General features: G+C 51.6%; 2 protein-coding genes across 9 annotated transcripts in view; both read left to right on the top strand.

The window, feature by feature from the left end:
* Positions 1-10,418, top strand: part of SEZ6 (seizure related 6 homolog) — a 97,449-nt gene extending 87,031 nt beyond the window's left edge. For 3 of the 5 annotated variants that reach the window (XM_082442788.1, XM_082442791.1, XM_082442790.1), the window contains 13 exons: positions 1,464-1,649; positions 4,703-4,871; positions 5,004-5,170; positions 5,753-5,947; positions 6,181-6,319; positions 6,431-6,627; positions 7,236-7,430; positions 7,813-8,004; positions 8,091-8,288; positions 8,567-8,605; positions 8,849-8,966; positions 9,051-9,153; positions 9,318-10,418. In XM_082442788.1, coding sequence (XP_082298914.1) covers positions 1,464-1,649; positions 4,703-4,871; positions 5,004-5,170; positions 5,753-5,947; positions 6,181-6,319; positions 6,431-6,627; positions 7,236-7,430; positions 7,813-8,004; positions 8,091-8,288; positions 8,567-8,605; positions 8,849-8,966; positions 9,051-9,153; positions 9,318-9,350 — 1,931 coding nt within the window. In that variant the 3' untranslated portion in view covers positions 9,351-10,418. The other 2 variants (XM_082442789.1, XM_082442787.1) reach the window with 2 other exon arrangements.
* Positions 10,419-13,583: 3,165 nt separating this feature from the next.
* PHF12 (PHD finger protein 12) overlaps positions 13,584-23,603 on the top strand; it is a 40,137-nt gene continuing 30,117 nt past the window's right edge. The window contains exons 1-2 of one of the 4 annotated variants that reach the window (XR_014257795.1): positions 13,584-14,249; positions 14,897-15,078. Coding sequence is in view for 3 of the 4 variants with exons in the window: in XM_082442782.1 (XP_082298908.1) it covers positions 14,777-15,078 (302 nt within the window). In the remaining variant the exon portion in view is untranslated. Of the gene's footprint in view, positions 14,250-14,650; positions 15,079-23,603 lie in introns of those variants that run through there. The other 3 variants (XM_082442784.1, XM_082442783.1, XM_082442782.1) reach the window with 3 other exon arrangements.

Genomic DNA, 23,603 nt, shown 5'->3' with positions numbered 1-23,603 from the left:
GCTGGTGTGTGCAGTATTTGTTCTGTGCCAGACAATGCACATATATCCTCTCACTTAACCTCTCATGTAACAACATTGGATGCAAACTCCAAATGGGTGGGTAAACAAGGAAACTGAGGCACAGAGAAGTTACGCAACTTGCCCAAAGTGGCACAGCAAGTAGGGGAGCCTGTATTCAAACCCAGGTAGTCTGACCTCAGAGCCCACCTCCTCAGCACTGCCCCGTACTGACTACCAATCACAAGCAATCACTCATTGGCCATTCTTTTAAGAACTCTGTGAGAGAGGGATGAGTAGGAATCATCTCCCCCTTTCACAGACCTAGTAACTAAGACCAGGACAGGTGAAAATCACAAAACTTGTGTCTGGACCCTCGTCTGCCCAGAGGCAGCCCTTTCTTATATTCATACAAAGGCACACAGAGGCTTGTAGAGTCCCTGCCTGGACCTTTCTTCCCATCCACCTAGTACCATCAGTAAGGGTGGGCCTCCTCCACCCTGAGACCCAGGAGTGGTTCCTCAGTCTAGACGGTCCTCATCTCTCCCACCACCTCCGAGGGTTTGCAGACTATAGCTCAGACTCTTCACTCAGCCCCTCTCCTTGACCACCTCTCAGACCCAAGCCCTGACCCCTATTTTTAGCTAAGGCCCCAGCTTGGCACTGGATTGGGATTGGCCGGGTTTTTTTTATAGGATTTGCTGCCACCATTCGGTCATACCTGGTATGACAGTTCTAAAAGTTACCAAGTTTCCCAGGGCAACGTGTCCCTCCCACAACTTCCTTGAAGGCGTGTCCTGCCTCGCCACCCTCGACCCGTCCTGTTTTTGAAAAGTCCACAGCCCTTGCCATCAAGCTTTTTAGCATTTCTCAGTGAATACTGGGAAAGCTTTTACTGTCTCTGAGTTAAGTGTTTCCTGCTGTAATTCATATTTGTCCCCTACAGGAAACATAATATCAGTACTTTACATCAGTATAGGCTTTTCTCTATTTCAAGTTCTTTCACATCTACAAGTCATTCAATAAACATTTCTTGGTTCCAGGGATACCAAGCTGAATAAAATACTATCTCATTTATTCTCACAATATCCCTGTAAGTGGGCTGGCATTTTGAACCTCATTTAACAAATGAGGAAACTAGGACACAGAAAGGCGAAGTAACTTGCCTAAAGTGTCAGAAAGCTTGGACCAGAACCCAAGGCTCCAACTTCCACCTCTGTGCTTGCTCCAGTAACCAGCCCAGGCTGCCGGAAATATCACTGGCACCTTCTGGGGAGGGGGTCAGAGTCTCTTCTGGAATTCCTGATGCTTCCTCTGACACCTCAAGGCAGGCTGGGGCAGGCCCCTTTTGCCCTGGCTATGACTCAGCCCACTCAACACACACACACACACACACACACACACACACACACACACACACACACACACACACACACACACACACATCACCCATTCTCTCTCTGCAGCCTATCTCCTGAGCTGCCACTTTCCCCGACGTCCAGCTTATGGAGCTGTGACTGTCACCAGCCTCCACCCAGGAGGTAGTGCCCGCTTCCACTGTGCCACTGGCTACCAGCTGAAGGGTGCCAGGCTCCTTACCTGTCTCAACGCCACCCAGCCCTTATGGGATTCTCAGGAGCCTGTCTGCATTGGTGAGTAGCCCCAGGGGACTCAGTGCTGAACAGGGGAGTGAGGTGGGGGGCTCATTCCTGCTCTCTGTTGCTGTCTGGCACCTTCATTTGCTCTCCATAAGGAAGCCAGAAAATGGCCACACACATCAGTAGCATTCACCCAACCTGCACTTATTGAGCACTTACTGTGTGGAGGCACCACAGGTATACAGAGCAGAATTAAACAGGGACTGTGCCTTCAAGGAGCCCACAGTTCCAGGAAATGGGAGTGAAAGAAAGTACATGGGTCACCAACTTCCAGAGCAGAAAGTTAAAAGTACCAATGAAGAGGGAATTCCCTGGCGGTCCAGTGGTTAGGACTCAGTGCTTTCACTGCTGTGGACCCACGTTCGATCCCTGGTTGGGGAACTAAGATCCAGCAAGCTGCACAGTCAAAAAAAAAAAAAAAGTACCCATAAAGAGGCAGAGTAACCTGGGATGGGGGAAAGCAATCATTCTTAGCTGGGTACTTAGGAGGCTTCCTAGGGGAAGTAAGCATTGAAGGTTTGACATTTCTTTTTTTTTTTTTTTTTTAATGAGTGTTGAGTTGTATTAACTATTCATACAGCTGTTATTTAGAAGATCATATGATTTTTCCTTTGATCTGTTGATGTGGTAAATTATAGTAACTGATTTTTAAATTTTATTTATTTATTTTTGGCTGCGTTGGGTCTTCATTGATGCATGTGGGCTTTCTCTAATTGCGGCGAGCGGGGGCTACTCTTTGTTGTGGTGCGCGGGCTTGTCATTGCTGTGGCTTCTCGTTGCAGAGCACGGGCTCTAGGCATGTGGGCTTCAGTAGTTGTGGCACGTGGGCTCAGTAGTTGTGGCGCACGGGCTTAGTTGCTCCGTGGCATGTGGGATCTTCCCAGACCAGGGCTCGAACCTGTGACCCCTGCACTGGCAGGCAGATTCTTAACCACTGTGCCACCAGGGAAGTCCCTGGACATTTCAGTGGAGGGAACAATGTGGACAGTGATACAGAGGTGAGAAGGTGAGGGAGCATTTAGGGACACAGAAAACAGTCAGGTTTGGCTGAGGCCTGAGACATGTGGAGGGGGCAGTGGGAGGGCCTTGAATGTCAGGCCAAGACACTGGGTGGGGAGCTGTTGAAGTTTTGTGAGATGGGGAGGGAGGGGCTCAGAACTATTCCTCAGGAGAGACAGCCGGGTGGTGTCTGGAGGCTAGGCAGCCAGCCAGGCAAGAGGGTTTGAACTTAGACAATGACTTTGGGAATGAAGAGGAGGGAAGTGTTTCCAGAGTCACTGATGAGGGAATGGGGGGAAGGAGGAGACTCCCAGGTTCTGGCCCTGGGTGATCAGGGAGTCTGAGATTGCTGCCAGTGGAGTGGGGCTTGTTGGCAGAAGGGAGATGGAATGTTTAGTTTGCAGCATGAAAGGCAGCTTGGGTTTTTGATACTTATTTCATTCTATAAACTCTTTCTAGGTGCCAGGCATAAGCAGAGGTGAATAAGCCAGACACGGGCTCTGCCCTCAAGGAGCTCTCTGTATGGTGGGAAGACTGGAAAGCAGCTCAGGAAGTTCAGTGCAGATGGAGCTGTGATGGGGGGAACTCAGGGCACAGTGGGGATCCAAGGGAGGGAGCGCTTCTCCAAAATGAGGAAGGAGACAAGGAAAGCTTCCCAAGGAGAAGGCAGGGAAGGATGACAAGCATGTTAGAGCTCAGGGAAGTGGAGTGGATTCCTGGAACAGCACCTGCAAAGATGCGGAGGCATGAAGCAGCACACTGTAGTGAGGACATGGTGAGGTGCGCTTGAAGAAGAGGGTGTACGGGGAAGGGCTGAAGCTGAGTCAAGAGAGGGTGGTTTATAAAGGGCTTGAATACCCTCTTGAGCCTGAACTTTATCCTGAGGGTAATAGGGAGCCACTGAGGAATTTAAGTGAAGGATGGGGCATGATCAGATTTGAAGGGCAGTTCCATTCTGAGACCAAGCAGAAAGGTGAGTCTGCCCTCTCTGCAAAGAAGCAGAGAAGAAACTCACCACAACTCCTTCCCCGGGAGCTTTATTAGGTTAAAATATTCTGCAGTCTTGAACACTTGGAGACAAAGGCACTGGGTCTTGGCCATGGCAGCCTGGTCTCTGAGAGCTGGCAGGGTCCAGAGCTGTGTGTCCAGAAGAGGAAAGCACTGCCTGAAACCAGCCACACTCCTGTTGCCTGAGACCCCTTCTCTGGCCCCATTTAACTGCCAGGAGCCTGTGGCCAAGTAACTCAGCAGCCCTCAGTGATGGGGATGGGAGAGCTGCTAAGCCTCTGCTTAGGAAGAGAGGACGGTCCCAGGCCAGAGGGACCAGTGCTGGAAAGGCCCTAAGGGGTCAGCCCAGAAATGACAGTGGTAGTGATGCTGTTTCAGACAGCGTTCAAGACTATCGCCTGGCTAGCAATGCCTGCTAAGGGCACAAGATTTGGAGGTGGATGGCATGCATACCAGGTGTTTGTCATCCCTGATCTAGTCCTACTCTCTTTTTTAATATCCATTCACTCATTTTATTCAACAAACATTGAATACCAACTCTGTGCCTGTCCTGAAACGACTTGGCCCCTGCCCAGGGGGGCCTAGGTAAGGGACATATCCAATAATAACTGGTTTAGGAAAGTGGCATAAGGTAGAGACAGCAGATATACCCAAGAAGGTTGGATATACCCTGCAGCAGATATACCCTGGTAAGGGGTATTAATAAAGTTCACCTGGGTGGGGGGAAATCAGGGAAGGCCTCCCAGAGGAGTCAGCAGAGAGGGTAAGTGACTTACCCAGGGCTACACGGCTAGGCAATGGAAGATCTACCTTAGTCAAGGGAGTTGCACATGAAGAATCCCAGAGGTGTGAAAGGTTAGGAGGTCAGCTGCCTGGAGCTGCAGGGTCACAGGGGCAAAGGATTGACCTTCAGGGCCATGAAAGCAAGCTCCCTGCTGCCCTGTGCAGAAGGTACAGAGCTGGGATGGGCAGAGAGGCTTGTTAGGCTGTCTAGGATCCCACAGGCCAGCCCAGCCCACCATCCCACCCCTGTCTCGCAGCTTCCTGCGGTGGAGTGATCCGCAATGCTACCACGGGCCGTATCGTCTCTCCTGGCTTCCCGGGCAACTACAGCATCAACCTCACTTGCCACTGGCTGCTTGAGGCTCCCGAGGGCCAGCGGCTGCACCTGCACTTTGAGAAGGTTTCCCTGGCAGAGGATGACGACAGGTGAGGGGGTATCCTGGTGGGATAGCAGTGCCTGGCCTGGTAATACCCTGCTGGAGGGATGGGGCCCAAGCCTGGGGCCTCACCCCACTCAACTCAGCGACCAGCCACGCAGCTGCCGCTCTCCTGGCCCAGGCTCATCATCCGCAATGGGGACAATGTGGAGGCCCCGCCCGTGTATGATTCCTACGAGGTGGAGTACCTGCCCATTGAGGGCCTGCTCAGCTCCGGCCGACACTTCTTTGTGGAGCTCAGTACTGACAGCAGTGGGGCGGCTGCAGGCATGGCCCTGCGCTATGAGGGTGAGCCTGCTGGGACCTAACTGGGGGTGGGGGTCTTGAGCCTGGGGTCTCTTCTCACACCCTCCCCCTCTGCCTCCATTCCATCATCACGCCTTCCAACTCAGCCCTTGCTCACCTGCCACCCAGGTCCCCTCTCCCTACCCCTGTCCTGAAGTCCAGGATTCTACTCCATCTTTTCAGGAGACCCCTGCCTGGACCCAGGACCTCTGGTCCAAGAGAATGAATTCTCTAGAGTTTGAAGAACAAAAATGGCCCCAACCCTTAGGGAAGGAGAATTGCTGCAAGAGACATTCTAGCGCCACTCATGCATGCATATGTTAATTATTCAAAAAACATTTATTGAGCACGCTCTGTGTACTAAGCACAAACTAGGCACTGGGAATACAATGGTAATCAAGATGGCCTCCTGAGCACAATCGGGATGGGTAATCTGGGCTGTCCCTGCCCTCTGCTCCAAACCTCAGACATACACCTGCGGTCAGGTCAGGAAGAGAAAGGCCTTGGGGAGGGAAGTAGGCGGACAACTGCCCCCTGTGTTTGCTCTAGTCGAGGCTGAGCTGGGCTGGGCCCTGTGGTTTGCAGCCTTCCAGCAAGGCCATTGCTATGAGCCCTTTGTCAAATACGGCAACTTCAGCAGCAGCGCACCCTCCTACCCTGTGGGCACCACCGTGGAGTTCAGCTGCGACCCTGGCTACACCCTGGAGCAGGGCTCCATCATCATTGAGTGCGTTGACCCTCATGACCCCCAATGGAATGAGACAGAGCCCGCCTGCCGAGGTCAGTAGGCACCAGTAGATGGGCCTGCCAGGGCAGGGAGCAGGGTGGGCACCAGGGAGCCAGCCACGGGGCCTGGGACCACAGCGGCCCTCTGACATGTGTGATTCAAACTTCCCCCTGAGGAGGAGGTGGGGGGCTCCGAGCAGTGGGTAGGCACTCCTGTGGGCCGGTGGCAGCTCCAGGACATACCACTGGGGGGAACGCGGAGGGGACGCGCCTCCTCTGCCTTCCAGCTGTGTGCAGTGGGGAGATCACAGACTCGGCCGGCGTGGTGCTCTCCCCCAACTGGCCAGAGCCCTACGGCCGTGGGCAGGACTGCATCTGGGGCGTGCATGTGGAGGAAGACAAGCGCATCATGCTGGACGTCCGAGTGTGAGTGCCCACTGGGCTCGGCCAAGCTACCTCCTGAGCTCTGGGGACATCTCTCACCCAGCCCGTCATGGGGTCCCCGGGCCCAGCCTCCCTGACAGTCCTCCTCCACAGGCTGCGCATAGGCCCTGGTGACGTGCTTACCTTCTACGATGGGGATGACCTGACAGCCCGGGTGCTGGGCCAGTACTCTGGGCCCCGTGGCCACTTCAAGCTCTTTACCTCCATGGCCGACGTCACCATACAGTTCCAGTCGGACCCCGGGGCCTCAGTGCTGGGCTACCAGCAGGGCTTTGTCATCCACTTCTTTGGTGAGCTTGCCCCTGCCCCACCCTGCTGCCTGGGGGAAAAGGGATGCCAGGATGCAGACCCTGAACCATGGCAAGTCAGAGAGTCCAGGGCAATGAGGAGCCTGAGCACTCTTATCTGATGAGGGAAAGCTGGGAAACTCCAGGTATCACCTTCAGGAAGCTAATCTTGTTCTCCATCTTCCCTGAGGGCCCAGTGAGAGGAAGCAAGCCTCCGTTGCAGCAAGAGGGATTTGGGTAGACAGCAGGAAGAACTTCATAACAGAAATAGGGAACCGAGGAAAGGTGTTCGTTTCTACCTTTCTAACAATCTTTGACAGAAATGACAGTTTTCCCCACCCTACCCAATCCCTCTCTCAGGACTGAGGAATTGGCCAACATACTTCTGGAAGTAAGGCCAAAGCTTAGGTGACAACCCTGGAATCTAGGAGACAGAACAATGCCAGGGACAGGCAAGGAGGGGCCCTTGAGCAGGAAGGCATGAATCGCTGAGCCCGCCTAGACCAGGCTAGGCCCAGGACAAACTGGCAGGAGCCGGAGTGCCCTCGGGGTCAGGGAGGCTAGCACAGTCCCTGTGGTGCTGCTGACGGCCTGCATCTTGCTGCCCCCAGAGGTGCCCCGTAATGACACGTGTCCGGAGCTGCCTGAGATCCCCAATGGCTGGAAGAGCCCGTCGCAGCCTGAACTGGTCCACGGCACTGTCGTCACTTACCAGTGCTATCCTGGCTACCAGGTGGTGGGATCCAGTGTCCTCATGTGCCAGTGGGACCTAACCTGGAGTGAGGACCTGCCCTCCTGCCAGAGGGGTGAGTGTACCTGTTCCCCATATTCTCCCCAGCGCAACCTACAAGCCTCTCTCCTGGATTCTGACCCAGACTCCAGCCATTATTAGCTGGTATTCATAGCCTCAATTTCCTCATCTGTGAAATGGGATAATACTTTCTCATAGGGTCATCCGCCAAGTACTCCAAGTATTTCGTTCCTGGTATATGGCCAATCAGTATTTGTTGACTCTGATGGACGGGAAGGGGCAAATGAGGAGATACACCAGCAAAATGGTAGGGGCAAATAAATAGGGGTGGAGCCATATGCCATGAAGATGTTGGCTGACTTGGAACAAAGCCAGCGTGGACTGGCTTTTGCTGAGTTCTACTTGGGCTACTTCCCCCCATCACCCCCCACCCACAGTGACTTCCTGCCATGACCCTGGGGATGTGGAGCACAGCCGACGCCTCATATCTAGCCCCAAGTTTCCCGTGGGGGCCACCGTGCAGTACATCTGTGACCAGGGTTTTGTGCTGACGGGTAGTGCCATCCTCACCTGCCATGACCGCCAAGCCAGCAGCCCCAAGTGGAGCGACCGGCCCCCCAAATGTCTCCGTAAGTCTCAAATGAGGAGGATGGGAAGATGCTGCCTCTGGAGGCTAGGGGCCTGGCACCCTCACTGGGCTCTGCCTGCTTTGCAGTGGAACATCTCAAGCCGTGCCATGGCCTCAGCGCCCCCGAGAATGGTGCCCGCAGTCCTGAGAAGCAGCTGCACCCAGCGGGGGCTACTATCCACTTCTCATGTGCCCCTGGCTACGTGCTGAAGGGCCAGGCCAGCATTAAGTGTGTGCCCGGACACCCCTCACATTGGAGTGACCCCCCACCCATCTGTAGGGCTGGTGAGTGCCCTGCCACCCCTGGAACCTCTGCCTGGCCCGTAGGGCTGCTCTGGCAAAGATGTCAAGTGCTGAGAACCAGAACCCCCTGCCCATGCCCCCTTCATGTTATTCTTGGTCTCCCCAGTCTCTGCCAGATCCGTCTGACCTGGTGACACCAAGACAAATTCTGGGATGGGCTCTCCTTGGACAAATCCTTCCCATGATCAGCCCACTCCCTACCTTAGTGGTTTGGTTCTTTGGGCTCATCCACTGCCCTTGGCCCTCCCCTCTTGTTCCAGCCTCTCTGGATGGCTTCTACAGCGGCCGCAGCCTGGATGGTGAGCCCCCAACCTTGAGGGCCAGGGAAATAATCTCCCTGCCCCTAGTTCTCACAGCTCCCAGGCCATGGGTTCTCTGAGGAGGGAGGGCAGAGAAAGAGAGAGGTCTGGGACTAGCGGGGCAAAAAGCTCCTTCCCTGCCCCCAGCCAGCTAGAGGGAGCTGGTGGCTGGATGCCCCTGGGCAGAGGTGAGGGGATGTGGGATCCAGGCCTCTGCCCCAATCCCATCCTTTGTGCTTTCAGTTGCCAAGGCGCCTGCTGCCTCCAGCACCCTGGATGCTGCTCACATTGCAGCTGCCATCTTCTTGCCGCTGGTGGCAATGGCGCTCTTGGTGGGAGGTGTGTACCTCTACTTCTCCAGGTGAGTCTGGCTTCCCTTCCTGCCCTGCACCCCTGACTCACTCCTGCCCAGCACTCCTGACTCACAGGCTTCTCTGCCCCATAGGCTCCAGGGGAAAAGCCCCCTGCAGCTGCCCCGAACACGACCCCGCCCTTATGACCGCATCACCGTGGAGTCAGCATTTGACAATCCGACTTACGAGACTGGAGTAAGTACCCAGGCCAGGCCTGACACCCTAATCAGGACCCAATCCTATGCTCCCTTGGGCAGGTACCCCTGAGGGTCCTGCCAAGCCCTCTCTCTCTTTTCCTTTCCCTTGGGAAGGTGGATTATGGACTGGCGAACATTTTACAAGTTTCCAACTCCCAGCAGTCTCTTTCCTTTGCAGGAGACGAGAGAATATGAAGTCTCCATCTAGGTGGGGCAGCCTGGGGAAGCCGGCTCAGCCCTGCATCACAGCCCAGCAGCAGGGCTCCCAGCTTCCTGCTGTCCCTCCACCTCCTGTACATACCACCTGGGAAGAGATGCCACCAATCCCTCAAGAATCTGTGCTCTTCCCGCCTGCAATGCCCACCAGGGCCTATTTTCTTGGTACCACTGCCCACTTAGGGCCCCTCCTTGGGTCCAAGTCAGGGGCATCTGCCTCTAGGCAGAACACAGCTGGGGCACAGGCATCAAGAACCAGCATTCTCCTGACTCTCTTTCATGCCCTGGACCTCCAGCCTGGAATTCACAGGCAGAGCGGGAGCACCTCTCTCCATGTGACCACCATCCAGCCCTGGCATGTAGCACCCTGCAGCAGGGTTAACTTGACAGTGGCGGAAACTGTGCCAGGGTGCTCCTCACGGGGCCATCACCAGTGGCCAAAACTGCTCTCAACAGTGACCTCTGGGTAGTCCTGACATGCTGACATCAGCCCCCTCGGCGGGGGGGGTCTCTAGTCTTTCTCTAAGGCCCCGGGAATGATCAGTTCTGCCTTCTGTCCCTTCCTGGGGGAGGCAATAATTCTAAGGGATCCTAAGGGGTTTAGGGACTCTACCCCAAGCTCAGGTTGGGCTTCCCTAGGCCACACCACTCATGCTCCACACCAAAGCAGGACACCCCGCTGCTCCCCTGGCAGCCCTGCACCCTGAAGAGAGGGCGACCTTCCCCTGATGTCAGCCTGGCTGTTAAAAACATCCTCTTTCCCACTAGCCCCTCCTCCAACCCCAGCCCCCTGTCAGCCTTCCCTCCTGGCCACTGCGCTTTGGGATAAGGGGAGTGGGCAGGTATATTCTGGAGAGGAGCAGAGGTCCAAGGGTCCAGGAATTTGGCATGGAACAGGGGGTCAGAGCGTCCCAGGGAGAGGCCCAGAAGCTGGCTGCAGGCCACTTTGTACATGTAATGTATTATATGGCGTCTGGGCTCCAGCCAGAGAACAATCTTCTATTTCTGTTGTTTCCTTATTAAAATGGTGTTTTTGAAAAAAACCAAGCAATGGCCTGGTGGATGGTACTTTCTTGGAGGGAAGGCAGGTGGAAGATAAACGGGATGTGGACTTTAGGACCAGAAGGCATGCTGGACCTACCAACTGATCATCTCCAGATTTTATCAAAACCCAGTCATGGGAATTCCCTGGCGGTCCAGTGGTTGGGGCACAGCACTTTCAATGTGGTGGCCTGGGTTCAATCCCTGCAGGGAACTAAGATCCCGCAAGCTGCGCAGCACAGCCAAAAAAATACAACAACAGAAAAAAAGTCACATGCCAGTGCTTCAGGGACTACTGTCCCAACAAGGTCAGTGCAACAGATGGCATGTGAAATGAGAGGTCCCAATTGCTGGTGCCACAGGGGTATGGGAGCCCAGGAACCCAAATGCTCATCAATCCCAATGCTTCATTTCCTCCTCTTTGCTAGGTCCAGAACTGCAGGCTGGCACATTCCCAAGCCTGTCCTCTAAGCCACTGTATTGCTGAAAAAGCCCAGGAAGCCTGACGCCTCTCTTCTTTCGCTTCCTTCCAGCTAGCAAGGCTTAGGAAATTGGAATAGGAATCAGAGACTGAACCCCTGAACATGAGGCTCTAGTCTGTCTTGTCCTCAGAGAACATCCAGACTGTCAGGCGCAGAGGCAATGCAGCATAGGGGCCTGGCTCCTATTTTAACAAAAGCTGTATCCATGGACTCCAGAAAGAGGTGACTGAAGTGGATGTGCTTAAGTTTGCCATGTTTGGTCCCTCCCAGCCTCTATGCCCCTTCCCTATGGCCCCCAGCACCTCCTGAGATGTGTTTAGCCAGCCTTGGTCCCCATTATACATCCATGCTTAGAGGTATGCTCTGCATGGCTGCTCTCCAGAGTAAGAGCAAGAGGGAGGCAACAGGGAGTTAAGGGCACTCAGAAGCCAGATGACACAAAATCTCTGATGGAAATAGTAGCAGCAACCAGAACTTCTACAGTCATCCAGCGGGGATGTCTTGACCACTCATGGCTGCCCACCTCCTTGTTCTACCATAAGCCTCCTTGAAGGATGGAGAGGCTCCAGTCTATGCAGGATGCAGTGCCTAAATTAGCCACAAGAGGTCACTTCCGAAGGCATCTGTAACCCACCTGCTCTCTCTCAATCCCCCTGGAACAGCCAGGGCTGGAGCTCTCCAAGGTGGCACCAACTACTGGCCCCACTGGGCTGACCTCATCCTCCAAGTTCTGAGAGGAAGGTTTGTGGAGTGATTAGTTCCCCTGGCACTTGTCAACAGAGCCAAGTATTATTTCCCTCTTTAGCCCATTAATGCCTATTCTGTTCTCAACAGCAATGATGGTGTTGATCAGAGCAAAGCCTGGCTCTTTGGACATGTGCCAATGGCTTACTTTTCTGCCCCATAATACCTTCAGGCTGACACAGCAACACAGCTGGGCCCTGAGCAGTAGGAAGGACGCCAGTGGGAGAGGGCACATGATGTATCCATTTCTGAGGGTCTGTGGCATGAAATACAGCCTAAGAAGAGATGAGGTCCGGCCACTTCCATACTTCTAGCTCAGCCCTCCTCTCTCTGAGGGCCACATCTCTGGCCCATAGCCACTAAGATTTCTTGTTTGCTGAGGCTGGTAGAGGGCAGAGAGGGCCGATCTACATAATATACTCCCCTGCTTGATCAATAAGGCCCAGGACTTTATCGTTCTTCCCAGGCAACAACAGGATCATTAGGAAAGTCAGAAAAACGGAAACCTAAGACCACACACCGACATCCCCACCCTATCCAATCATCCTCCTTACTCTCCCCAAAAAAGCAGCAACTCGTCACAGGCAGTTAGACAGTATCCTAGCCTGGGAATCAAGAAAGCTGTTTGATTCCTGTTTCATTCACTGCTCTTCTTTGTGCATCTGGAAGTGAGGAGATTAATAGAGATGGTTTTTAAGCCCTTTCCAGTTTTAGGCTTCTGAGAATGCTAAGTACACCTTAACATCAAAAGTGAGCCAGGACACAGCTACCTGGTAACAACGCCAACTAAACGCCTAGTGTCAGGCACAATGATGCCACTCCCTTCTCCACCGCTTCATCTACATTCAGGCAGAGATAACTGGCAGTCTCTGAAGATGGTACCAAGGGCAGGGGCGGGCGCCGTGGAGAGCGTGAAGCCCCGCCCAGAATTCGAGGTGCGGCGTTTCAGACTACAAATCCCAGCATGCAGCACGGCAGCTCTGAAAAGTATCTCTTTCCGGCAGGCAAATCACTCTTCCCCGAGTCCATGCTACCGTCCACAGCATCGCATGCACACGGAACTACGGCCCCCATAACCCACCAGCGCCACCGCGATTCTTGCTCCCAGGATGCAATGCGCTCCCGTTCGCCCTTTGGACCCTTTGCGCATTGCAAACTGGGAGTTGAAGTCCACTGTAGGCAGGTAGCGGGGCGTTGTCCGCTTTACAAACTCCTCGCTTTTGGCTTCCTCTTGGAAAGCAATTCTCAGGGACAGTGATCAAGAGAGGGTAGTAACGGGCAGGTTGACCTCTCCTTTCATCACCATGAAAGGCAGGAATGCTCAGGCTAAAATTTACTGTTGGGAGCGGGAGGGAAGAGGGAACAGCAGCCATCCAACCCGACACCAAAAGCATCGTTTTCCGTCGCGATGGCTTTTCTTTTCTCTTTACCAATATGGCGCCTGGTCCAGCCACACCTGACGCTGGAACCAAAAAGTCCAGGACAACATCCCTAGGAGTACTTGCTGTTACCGACAGCCTACCAGCTCTAGCCAACACCACACTTTGCTCCTTTCTGTTCATGCCTGAGGACTCCAAGGACATGGTAGTTTATATCCCACTACCAAAATGGCGAAAGGAGAAGCATTCTCGTTAGGGCCTTCAGGTGACAATACGCCTGCGCGGAGCCGGCCGTGTTGCTGTGGGGCGGGAGGGGAGCATCCTCAACACGCCTGCGCGGGAACAGAGTGGTCTTGGTCTATACTCAAACACCAATGGATGAAGCATCCCCATGTTCCTGCGGCTGCGCTATGACCCTGAGGCGCTCTCCCAGGCGCCTGCGCGAGACCTCAAGTCCCGCCCTTTTCTCTCAGTACGCTGGCGCAGGGCAGAAAGGCGGGGCTTCGGCTCTCCAGACGAATGCCAGCGCGGCTGCGCGCTGGGGGGTACCCCCTCACTGCGGCTGCGCGGGAGCCCGGCCGCCGGCTGTCACTGCGGTTGCGCGCGGCGAGCGGCGATCCCGGGGCGCCTGCGCGGGTGGCTTTGCGGGCGCTCGCGGTAAGTTTGCGCCAAGTGCGCGGCAGCCGGGACGCAGACGGCGGCGGCGGCGAGAGGCGGAGCCCGGGGACCACCCCCCATCACCCTCCCCGCAGTCACCTCACGTACCACAACCTCACCTAACCTCTCACCCCCACTCCGATCCCCCCAACCCCGGGATGGCAGCGCCCGCCAGCTTTCCCGGCCGGACCAGCGGTCGCCAGCACCGGCTTTAGCCTGTGGGACTAGGCCCCGCCGAGGCCTGACCCCCGGAGCCGGGACCCACCGTGCAGCCAGACGCCGGGCCGGGGCTGAGGGGCCGCTCCCCCCTCACGGCCCGTGGGGAGGACGCTGCCGTCCCGGGGACTGGGGGCCGGGGGGTGGGGGGGAGCCAGGGCGAGGAAGTCGGGACCCGTGTTTGGAAAAAAGAAGGGGGGCCGGGGTCAGGAGCACCCCCTCCCCCCGTTTCCCCCCTCCCCCCGGGGTTGGGGGGGCCGGAGCAGAGAGCGCCCAGCCCGGGAGGTGGATGAATGTGGGAGAAAATGGAGACCAAGACGATCGTGTACGACTTGGACACGTCGGGGGGGCTGATGGAGGTAAGAGTGGCCCTCCTCATCCCCTTCCCCCAGCGCCGGGAGGGAACCTCCGCCCTCCGCCCCACAAAGCCGGCCCTGAGTTCGCAGCGCAAGAGGGCCGGGAGGGGGGGGGCTCTTCCTCACCCAGACTCTCCCTCCCATCTTTGCAACTCGGGGGGCTACGCTTAGCCGCCGAGGACGTTTGCAGCAGTTTCACCTACCCGCCGCCCTCGATTCGCTCTCCCGAGGCGCCAACCCACTCCATCTCGTTGCACCGGCGGGCCTCCCCACCCCCTTCTTGTCGGCCCCTTTGTGCTTCCCCCAGCACGTCCGGGTACTGGGCTTCAGGCCTCTCCCGAGCCTGGCTTTGGAGTCCCCCACTGTCCATACAAGGAAGTGGCGAGAAGGGAACCGCGCACCCTCTCCCCATCCCCCTACTCTGATCCTCCCCATTTGGAAGAAGCCGTTCTCGTTGTTGTGCTGCAGGAACGCGGTTAGGTTGGGCTCCCCCTGGTTCCGGGGGCTGAGAGGTTCTGGGAGCAGGCTGGATGGGAGGAAGAAGGACAAAAGGGGGGAGAGGGGTGGGTGACGGAGAAGCCGCGCCGGGGGGGCGACGGACCGCCCGGGACCTCCGAGTGTGCACACACGCCATTTGTATGTGTGTGCAGCAAATCCAAGCTCTGCTGGCTCCCCCCAAGACGGACGAAGCAGAAAAGCGGAGTCGGAAGCCTGAGAAGGAGCCCCGGCGAAGCGGCAGGGCCACCAACCACGACAGCTGCGATAGCTGCAAAGAAGGTGGGGATCTCCTGTGCTGTGACCACTGCCCGGCCGCCTTCCATCTCCAGTGCTGGTAAGGTCTGGGGACCCCTCCGGAGCCCCTTGGCGGACCCTTCTCGGAACATTCCTTCACCCGGCCTACCCGTGGCTGCCGAAATAACGGGCGATTGCAGCCGCTAGCTTTCTGCAGCCGCTGGGGCCAGCGCCTCCCCGCCCCCAGGTGCTGCCCGGATCCGGCCGTTTGGGGGGGGAGGAGCAGCAGTGGGTCCGGACCCCGAGGTGGGGGTTGGGAGGGGTGAGGAGAGCCCCATCTGGGATTGGAAGTCACTGAGGAGCCGGGACGGAGCCGGTGGGGCACGGTCGATGGTGGCGGGGAGGAAGGGGAGGAGCTCCGGGCCCTGCGCCGCTCGGCTCCCCGCGCGCCCGCCGCCCTCGGGCTCCTGCCTGGCTGGGCTGTCCTCGCGCTGGGTGCGCGGAGCCCTCGGCGGCCGGAGCTGCCCTGGTCCAGACCCGCGGGACCCGGCGCCCGGGCGCTCCCGGCTGTGGAAGAAATCATGGAGGGTGTCTCTCGAGTCCGCCTCTTCTCTCTGCCTCTCTGTTTACAATATGGCGACCTGCCTTTAAATTATATTTTTATTCTCAGCGCCATTTTGGCTGCATATATGATTTGCAAACGTCTCCCGGGGAACGGTGGGGGTTGCCTCGGGGTCCTTTCTGCGGAAGCTCCTCGGGGGCCGGGGCTGGGATCTTGCCGCTTTAGTCCCCTTTCTCTGCCGCCGCTTGCCCCCTGTTGCCTGTCGGAGCTGCCTCCCTCTTCCCTCCCCGCCCCGCGCTGCCGCCTCTTGGGAAATCGGACCGGGTTAGACAATTAAAATTGCCATTGGGCGCCGATTTCACTTCTCCGCTCGGGATCGGCGAACCCTTCGCTGCAGAATTCTTTGCTGCCGGGGTTAGGATTGTGTGTGGTGGCTCCGCGAGGGCATTTTTAAGGACCGGAGAGCTGGAAAGCTGTGCGCTTTCCGCCCCCCCCCCCCCCGCCCCACGCTTACTGAACGCGAGGGGAGGGGAGAGACCGAAGAGGGAGGGAGGGACCAGGGTTGGTCGCCCGCTGCTTGATCCTCCTCTGCAGCTCAGCCCAGAACAATCCGGCCAAGAAGAGTTTAAACTCCAGGTTCTGCCTGGAGAAATCACCTCTGCCCTCCACAAAAATCCCAAATCTGCGCCAGGACCCCGATTGCATCTTGTTCTGATGGGTCTTGTTCTGTTCAGCAACAGTTGACTGAGGCAGACGTTTATGAGAGGAGATGGCTGGAGAGAGAGGGAAGGAGAGGGGCTGTTCTGTTTGTTCCCACCCGTTTTTGATGTTGCCTCTTTTAGCTCTCTGTTTAAAAAAAAAAAAAAAAAAAAGTGGTTTTCCTTAAGCTCTCTACACAGTTCCATTAACATTCCGTTTCTCGGTTGGTGGAATAGTGCCCATTGTATATTTGTACTAATTGCAGGTTTTGGAACACTTATTAGACAGATGACTGAGACTGGGCAAATTAAGTCTGTGGTCAGAAGTTTTGTAGGAAGCTCCCATTACCATTCCCAAGATTCCTTTGCCCAGGAGAGCACCCCATCTTGGCTTGTAATGTTGCAGAGACAAAAATGATTATCCTGGAGGAAGCTTTGCCAATGGCTTTAAAATTTTTATTGTGAAGTGACTAATACCAGCAGTAAGGGTCTGTGGTTTTTAACCTTTGCTTCCTGTTGGTATAAGGTGTAATCCACCTGGAAAAAAAAATCTCCTGTCAAGTTTCCTGTGCTGTTCTTGAGCACAGAAGAGATTTGTACCTGGATGTGTTGTGTTGCTCACCAGTTATTCCCTGTTGCTTATGTTTTTCTTATTGTGCTTGTTTGATACATACTAAGACTGAATTGTAGACTTCTTGATTTAAAATGTGGATTAATGTTTTACCTGTAGAATGAAGTTACCGTTAACCAAGAATGGGGATTCCCATACTGAGTGAGAATTTTGTAAGCTCTTTATTATTGTTTGTTTAATAAAGCTGAAATTGTTTATTAGAAACTTCAGGCATAGAAAAAGTGTGCTGTTTTGCCTGAGATTGGGCTTTCAAACTATAAAACCTAACCCCTGAATCTTTGAATTTGATGAGTTCAAGTTTTGTCAAATTTTAACAATTAACAGTTCTACTTTAGCTGGTAGGAGAGAGGGAGAGGCTTCTAGCTGTTAGTGAGATTCAGACTGTGCATTTCACTGACTACTTTTTTTTTAAGACCATGAATGGGAACTGGTAATCAGAGCTTTGAGAATCCTAGTAAATGAGGCAGAGTTTGTTTCACATCTCCAGTTCCCTCTTTGAAGATGCCAGTACTGAATGTACCATTGACTTATTTGAGTAGTTACATATATCACAAAACGTTGCAGATATTGATACAAAGGCAGGAACCCTTCTTTCAAGTGAGGCTTACCCCACTTTCCTGCCTCCTACCCCACACTCTTTCTAGCCCAAGTGAAATATTTCATTAACCATCTCAACCCGAGTAGTTAGGTCAAGCACTTAATGGTGTCAGAAAATTTTGATTCCTGGGTGTGCTCATGGTAATTTGTCCCGTTATTGTTTATTTGTGTCATGTGGGAGTGAGGTTAGGAGGTGTGACTATATTTTCTCTTGCTTCCCTTTTTAACTAAGACTGGATTATTTAGATAAGCATAGTAATGATTATTTTCCTTATGTACAGAATGTTCAAAAGTGAAGATGGCGTTTTGCAAACCCTGTAGGTCATAATTGCAATGCTGCTGTGGGTCTCCATTCAAAATTCTGTGAGACAAGTCCTCTTTCAGTCTCTGGTGGCCTTTCCAGCTTGCCTCCCAGTGAACAGCATCTAGTAAAATGCTCCCGAAGTGATTCTAGGCAAGCTTTACCTCCTGGGCTTAGTGACATGGCCATAACCACAGGGGATTTTTCCTAAGATAATCTACTGGAGGAAATGACTGGTCACATAAGCTGTATTAATTGTCTTGTCTTATCTCAGGGGCCAGGGCTCTGTATGAGGAACAGTCCTTTCTTCCCAGTTAGACTGGGAGCCCTCTTTCTGGGTTTTCTCTGATGAGCTTCTGGGTGAGGGAATGAATTGTCCTGTGCTCAGTACCATGAACTCACTGAAGAATTAAACTTGAGCTGATGTCTTCATATTTGTTTAAGTGATAGTGTAATCATTTTATCCAAGTTTAACTGGTTTATCAATTATTCAGAGTAGGGTTAGGGGTTACTAAACCTGCTCCTAGAGAATTAGGAAGAGATGTTTTTAAGTGTTCCCTGGGGAACCTGACCTTTATCATAATTGTTGTGCCATAAGTTGAGCTTTCCGAAAACACTGATCTCCGTGGACTGGTCTCTAAAAATTGGCCTTAAAAAAAAAAAAAATTAGACTAACTGGTGGAGCTCTGGTTGCCGCAGACCCATCTTTCTGTTTGAGATGGATAGGATTGTTCTCACTGATAAAGTGAACACCATAGGCATCAGTAATGAGGCTGACTGGAACCTGGATGGTTTCCTCTGATTGCATTTTGCTCCAAACAGTCTGAGGGACCAGAACGGTCTGGTTGAGAAGTGCATCTACCTCAGCAGACCTCAGCATGGTCGCTTCCCGTCAGACAGATTTCTGTAGCATTTGCCTCCGCATGTTATATTTGGAATTGTTGGCCGGCTTTCCTCTCTCTGGTGTTGGCAGCATGATCCAGAATGAGGTTTTCGAAGAATGAGAGTAAAAAGGTCTCTGTGCACAGGCAAAACGAAGCTCAGCTTGGAGTTTTGCATATTTAATTTTCAGTGAGTCATAACAAGAAAGGTTTCACACACACAGTAGAAAACTGCCTTGCAGAAAATCTATACTATTTGAACTTTTAAGGAGGTGATTTTTCTGATTTTGTTGTGTTTAGCTCGTCATTAGAATAGTATCAGGCAAGTGGTGAATTAAAATACATTTGTTTTAACATTATCTTATACATCTTTTGTTTCTGACATTCCAAGTGCTTGGAAGCCTGGCACTGAAGAACTGGAGGTGACAGCATCTGGACTCCCTCCCTTCACTCTGCCCCCTCAATAGTAAAATAACTCAACAATAAACAAACCTAATTTGGTTTTGTGTGTATTTTATTTATTTTTGCATTTGCTGTGTTGTGTTGGAATCTGGGTGTGTAGTATTGTTTTTAAATGGTCCACTCAAACAGGAAGGGTCTAGTAACATTTAACTTTAACTCAATTTCACATGCATGCTTCGTCAAATTAATGTGGGGCTCCGGGGCCAATTTTTATGAAATGAGTGCTTTAGTTCAAAGATAAGGGATAACCGCTGTTTAAAAATATAAGACTAATACTTGGTATGAGTTGTTTACTCACAAAATGTTTGTGACCCAGATGGCTTTGGTTGAGAAAGGAAGCGTCAGAAATATTAAAACCGGAAAGAGAGGTAATACTTCTCAGAGGTAACAGTTTTTGTGTAATTTAAGGCAAGTACTTAGTGGTACTGTTGTAGGAAATTTTTCGTTTCAGGCTTGTCCCAAAATTAATTACCATACTCAGTGAAAGGTAGGATGCAGTTATAATCTCATCAATCTCCTGCTGTTCCTTAAGGCTCTCAAAGTACTTTACAGATGGGCTCCACTAGTACATTAGGGCTGTTTGGGGCCTTTGTAAATGAGTTGTGTTGTTTTTTACATGTTTAAATGTGTAAAAGCCATATTTAGGTACAGCCTTCATTTTAATCTGGAGATGAAATTCATGTTGGTCTTTTTAAAATTCTTAATCAAGTATGTTTCCAAGAGAATTTTTTTAAAGCCAAATCATAAAGACAAATAAATTACCTGATTTGAACTGAAAAGGAATTCAAAGTGTCACTACTGTGTGTTGAATGAAACACTTTTTTATTAAGCTCTGAGTGAAAGTACAAGTGTTACTCAAAAGGGCTCAGTGAGTTTTCCAGGTTCATCCTTCTAGGATTTGTTGGTGCTTCATTCCTTTTTATGGCTGAATACTATTCTGTGTATGGCTATACCATATTTTTCTAGTCCATTCATCAGCTGATGGATATTTGGGTTGTTTCTTCTTTTTGCTGTTGTGAATAATCATGCTATGAATACTTGTGTGCAAGTTTTTGTGTGGATATCTGTTTTCATTTCTCTTAGGTATATACCCAGGGGTGAAATCACTGGGTCATATGGTAACTCTTACATTTAACCTATGAAGAACTGCCAGACTATTTTCCAAAGTGGCTGCATCATTTTACATTCCCACCAGCAGTGTACGAGCATTCCAATTTCTCCACATCCTTTCCAATACTTGCTATTACCTGCCTTCTTGATTAAAGCCATCCTGTGGCTATGAAGTGCTATCTCATTGTGGTTTTGATTTGCATTTGCCTGATGGCTAACGATACTGAACATCTTTTCATGTGCTTCTTGGCCATTTGTATATTTTCTTGGAGAAATGTCTATTCAGATCCTTTGTCCAATTTTTATCAGCTTATTTGGTTTTTTATTATTGAGTTGTAAAAGTTCTTTATATATTCTAGATACAAGTCCCTTGTCAGATATATGATTTGCAAGTATTTTCTCCCATTCTGTGGATTGTCTTTTCACTTCCCCTATCTTTTTATTTTTTAATTTTTAGTCTTACCTAGAAAAAGATGGTTGATTTAACCACACTTGAATGTCTATATCTATATTGTCTATGTAATGACAGTAAGTAAAGGATTTCTTCTGTGAACTCAGTCAAGATGGTGTATCTCAGTGGAGGGAACCTTATGATGATTTGGTGTGTTGCTATTTCAGCTTTTCTGGGTGACTCCTCTTAGCAAAGAAGTCTAAGGCTGGAAGTTACCCTAGAGGCAGTGTAAAAAATCCACCACCTGCCCTAAGGCAGGATGCCCACCTGGCTCCCACCAGCCACAGTAGAAAATTTCTGTGTATAGGCACTTCTCATACTTGGAGGCCCCTGGTTCCTGGTTTAAGGAGGAAGATTTTAATCACTTCAGGTTGATTGGTAACTGCTTGGGGTGGAAATAACTACAGATCAGTTAATGAGCTTTTGATCCCAGTGAACAAGAACAAAAAGTTGTTCGAACAGTGCAGTGAACTCACCTGTTTATACGTGTCTTTATTTAAGCCCAGATAGCAGTAAATAGCGAGGCGGCATGCAGAGAATATTTGCTTGAAGGTTTTATATAGCTTATAAAAAGAAACCGTCTACTTTGATGCTCCCTAGAAATGCAGGTGTCCTGCTTCTTAACAGAAATGGGTATATTTTTTCTTCTACAAGTGATAGGGCAATAGAAAATAGATGAAGCTGAATGTTGTTTGCTTTGAGTTGTAAGTAGAGTACTGAAATCCATCTCTGAACTTTCTTGTCCCACCCCCAGTGCATACACAACAGTTCCTTGGGTGTGTAGTTAAGCAGACCAATCTGGTGGAAAATTCTGGTTGAGGTTATGATGGCATTTACTATGATAATGCAGCACAGGCTCCTGGAAATGCATTCTTGTTTTCTGGGGGTTTTTTGTTTGTTTGTTTTTGTTTTTTATTTTTGTCTGCGCTGGGTGTTCATTGTGGCGCGCAGGCTCTTCGTTGTGGGCTCAGTAGTTGCAGCCTGAGGGCTTAGTTGCCACGTGGCATGTGGGATCCCAGTTCCCCGACCAGGGATTGAACCCATGTCCCCTGCATTGGAAGACGGATTCTCAACCACTGGACCACCAAGGAAGTCCCTGCATTTTTGTTTTAAGGTGTCAGAGTTTTAAGTCACCAGAGCAGGGGGAAAAAAAAGTTTGTTTTCCCAACTCCACTGTGCTCTTCCTTTGACTTAAAGTCCCCAGGGAGTACAACATGGCCAGCTGCATTGCCATTCATGAGTGACACTTATAAGAGCACCTCTGCATAATGCTAGCCTCCCAAGAGAGAGGACAGGAGTACAGCTGTCCCCCTGCCAGTTTCCTGAAAGAGGAGGACATTGTATTCAGTGCAAGTCCTAGACCAAATTTCAGAAAGGCACTTTGGTGTTGCAGATTTGTCACCATGCCCAGGACGCATGCACAGGTCGCTAGCTGACTGCTTTTCCCATGACTCAACAACAGTTAAGAAGAATAAGAAGGTGACTGTTTTTTCTGCCTGCCACTTACAGATATCAAAATCCTCATCCTTTAAGCCTTTGATTATTTCTAAATCTAGTCTCAGCAAATAAGAATAAAGATGAAGTTTTGTGTGGGAGGCAAAAGACACTGAGGGGTATAATGGGCACTGACAAAAGAAGAAACCGTTGATTGGACCCATCAGCAAAAAGGAACTTGGCTGTTACATACAGCTGTTGCTGAATTCACAATAAGCAAATTCCAAGTACACCTTGCAGATTGATGAAATTTTCTAAGAAAAACTTGACTCGCTCATTCAAAGAACTACTTTCCCTTTTGCAATCCTGTACTAAATGCTCATTAAACTACTTGAAAGCCAGAGACTGACCCATTTCCTCTGCTCATTGCTGCGTAATACTTAGTGGTATTACACATGAGAGACGTGCGAAGATAAACACTGGTTGGGGAACAGAAATGATGTCTGGGTTCTTCGAAGTGGATGGTACCTTTGTTAACACAAACACATGGTGACTCTTCCTTTCTCCCTAATTACGTTTGCTTTTCTGTATGTTAGTAGCTTTGGTGTTTAATCTTCGCCCTTCCCCTGTTTTCTGACAAATTGTACAGGGTATCTCCCAGGAAATGTTTCCCGGTCTTGAAAGGACAAAAGACTTAGTAACAGCAGGGCGGGGGAGGCAGGTGGCGGGGACTCAATGCCTGAACCTAGCGTTAGTCTTTCCCACTGATTTGGGCTCTGCGTGAGGCTCTTTTTGAAATAAGCTCAAGTGAGCAGGAGAGGACTCTCTGTGGCGTTTGAGTTTGACTGTAGCCCAAAGACATCACTTTACCTCCAAGCCAGGCAGGGGTGGGGGTACCTCTCAGAATTACTAGCAAGGTTGAATTCTAGAGTGGAAACCTGTTTGTGGCAGCACAAGCACATTTATAGTCTTTTATCCAGCTATGATCCTCAGAGGGTTGTTGGATATTTTTTCCTCCTGTCTGCGTTTGTACAAAGAGCAGAAAAGCTAATGAAATGCATGGAACTTCGAGTGAGTTTAGAAAAGTCTCTGCATTACGAAACTGGGCAATGTGGAGCTACTCCTGTTCTTTCCACCAGCCATGGGCTCCTGTGATGAGCTGTGAGCTTTTTAATTCCCATGTTCACTGAACCCTCAGGTAGAGTTCTACTGATTCGTGTTTTTTTTGTTTGTTTGTTTGTTTTTTTGGCTGCGTTGGGTCTTCCTTGCTGTGCACAGGCTTTCTCTAGTTGCGGCGAGCAGGGGCTACTCTTCGTTGTGGTGCACAGCCTTCTCATTGCAGTGGCTTCTCTTGCTGCAGAGCATGGGATCTAGGTGCACGGGCTTCAGTAGTTGCAACACGTGGGCTCAGTAGTTGTGGCTCGTGGGCACACGGGCTTAGTTGCTCTGCGGCATGTGGGATCTTCCCGGACCAGGGCTCGAACCCGTGTCCCCTGCA

The sequence above is a fragment of the Balaenoptera physalus genome (assembly GCF_965194825.1).
Source record: "Balaenoptera physalus genome assembly, chromosome: 20".
NCBI classification, from domain to species: Eukaryota; Metazoa; Chordata; class Mammalia; order Artiodactyla; family Balaenopteridae; genus Balaenoptera; species Balaenoptera physalus.
Note: the sequence above shows the minus strand (reverse complement) of the source record. Positions and strands in the feature narration are given on the sequence as shown.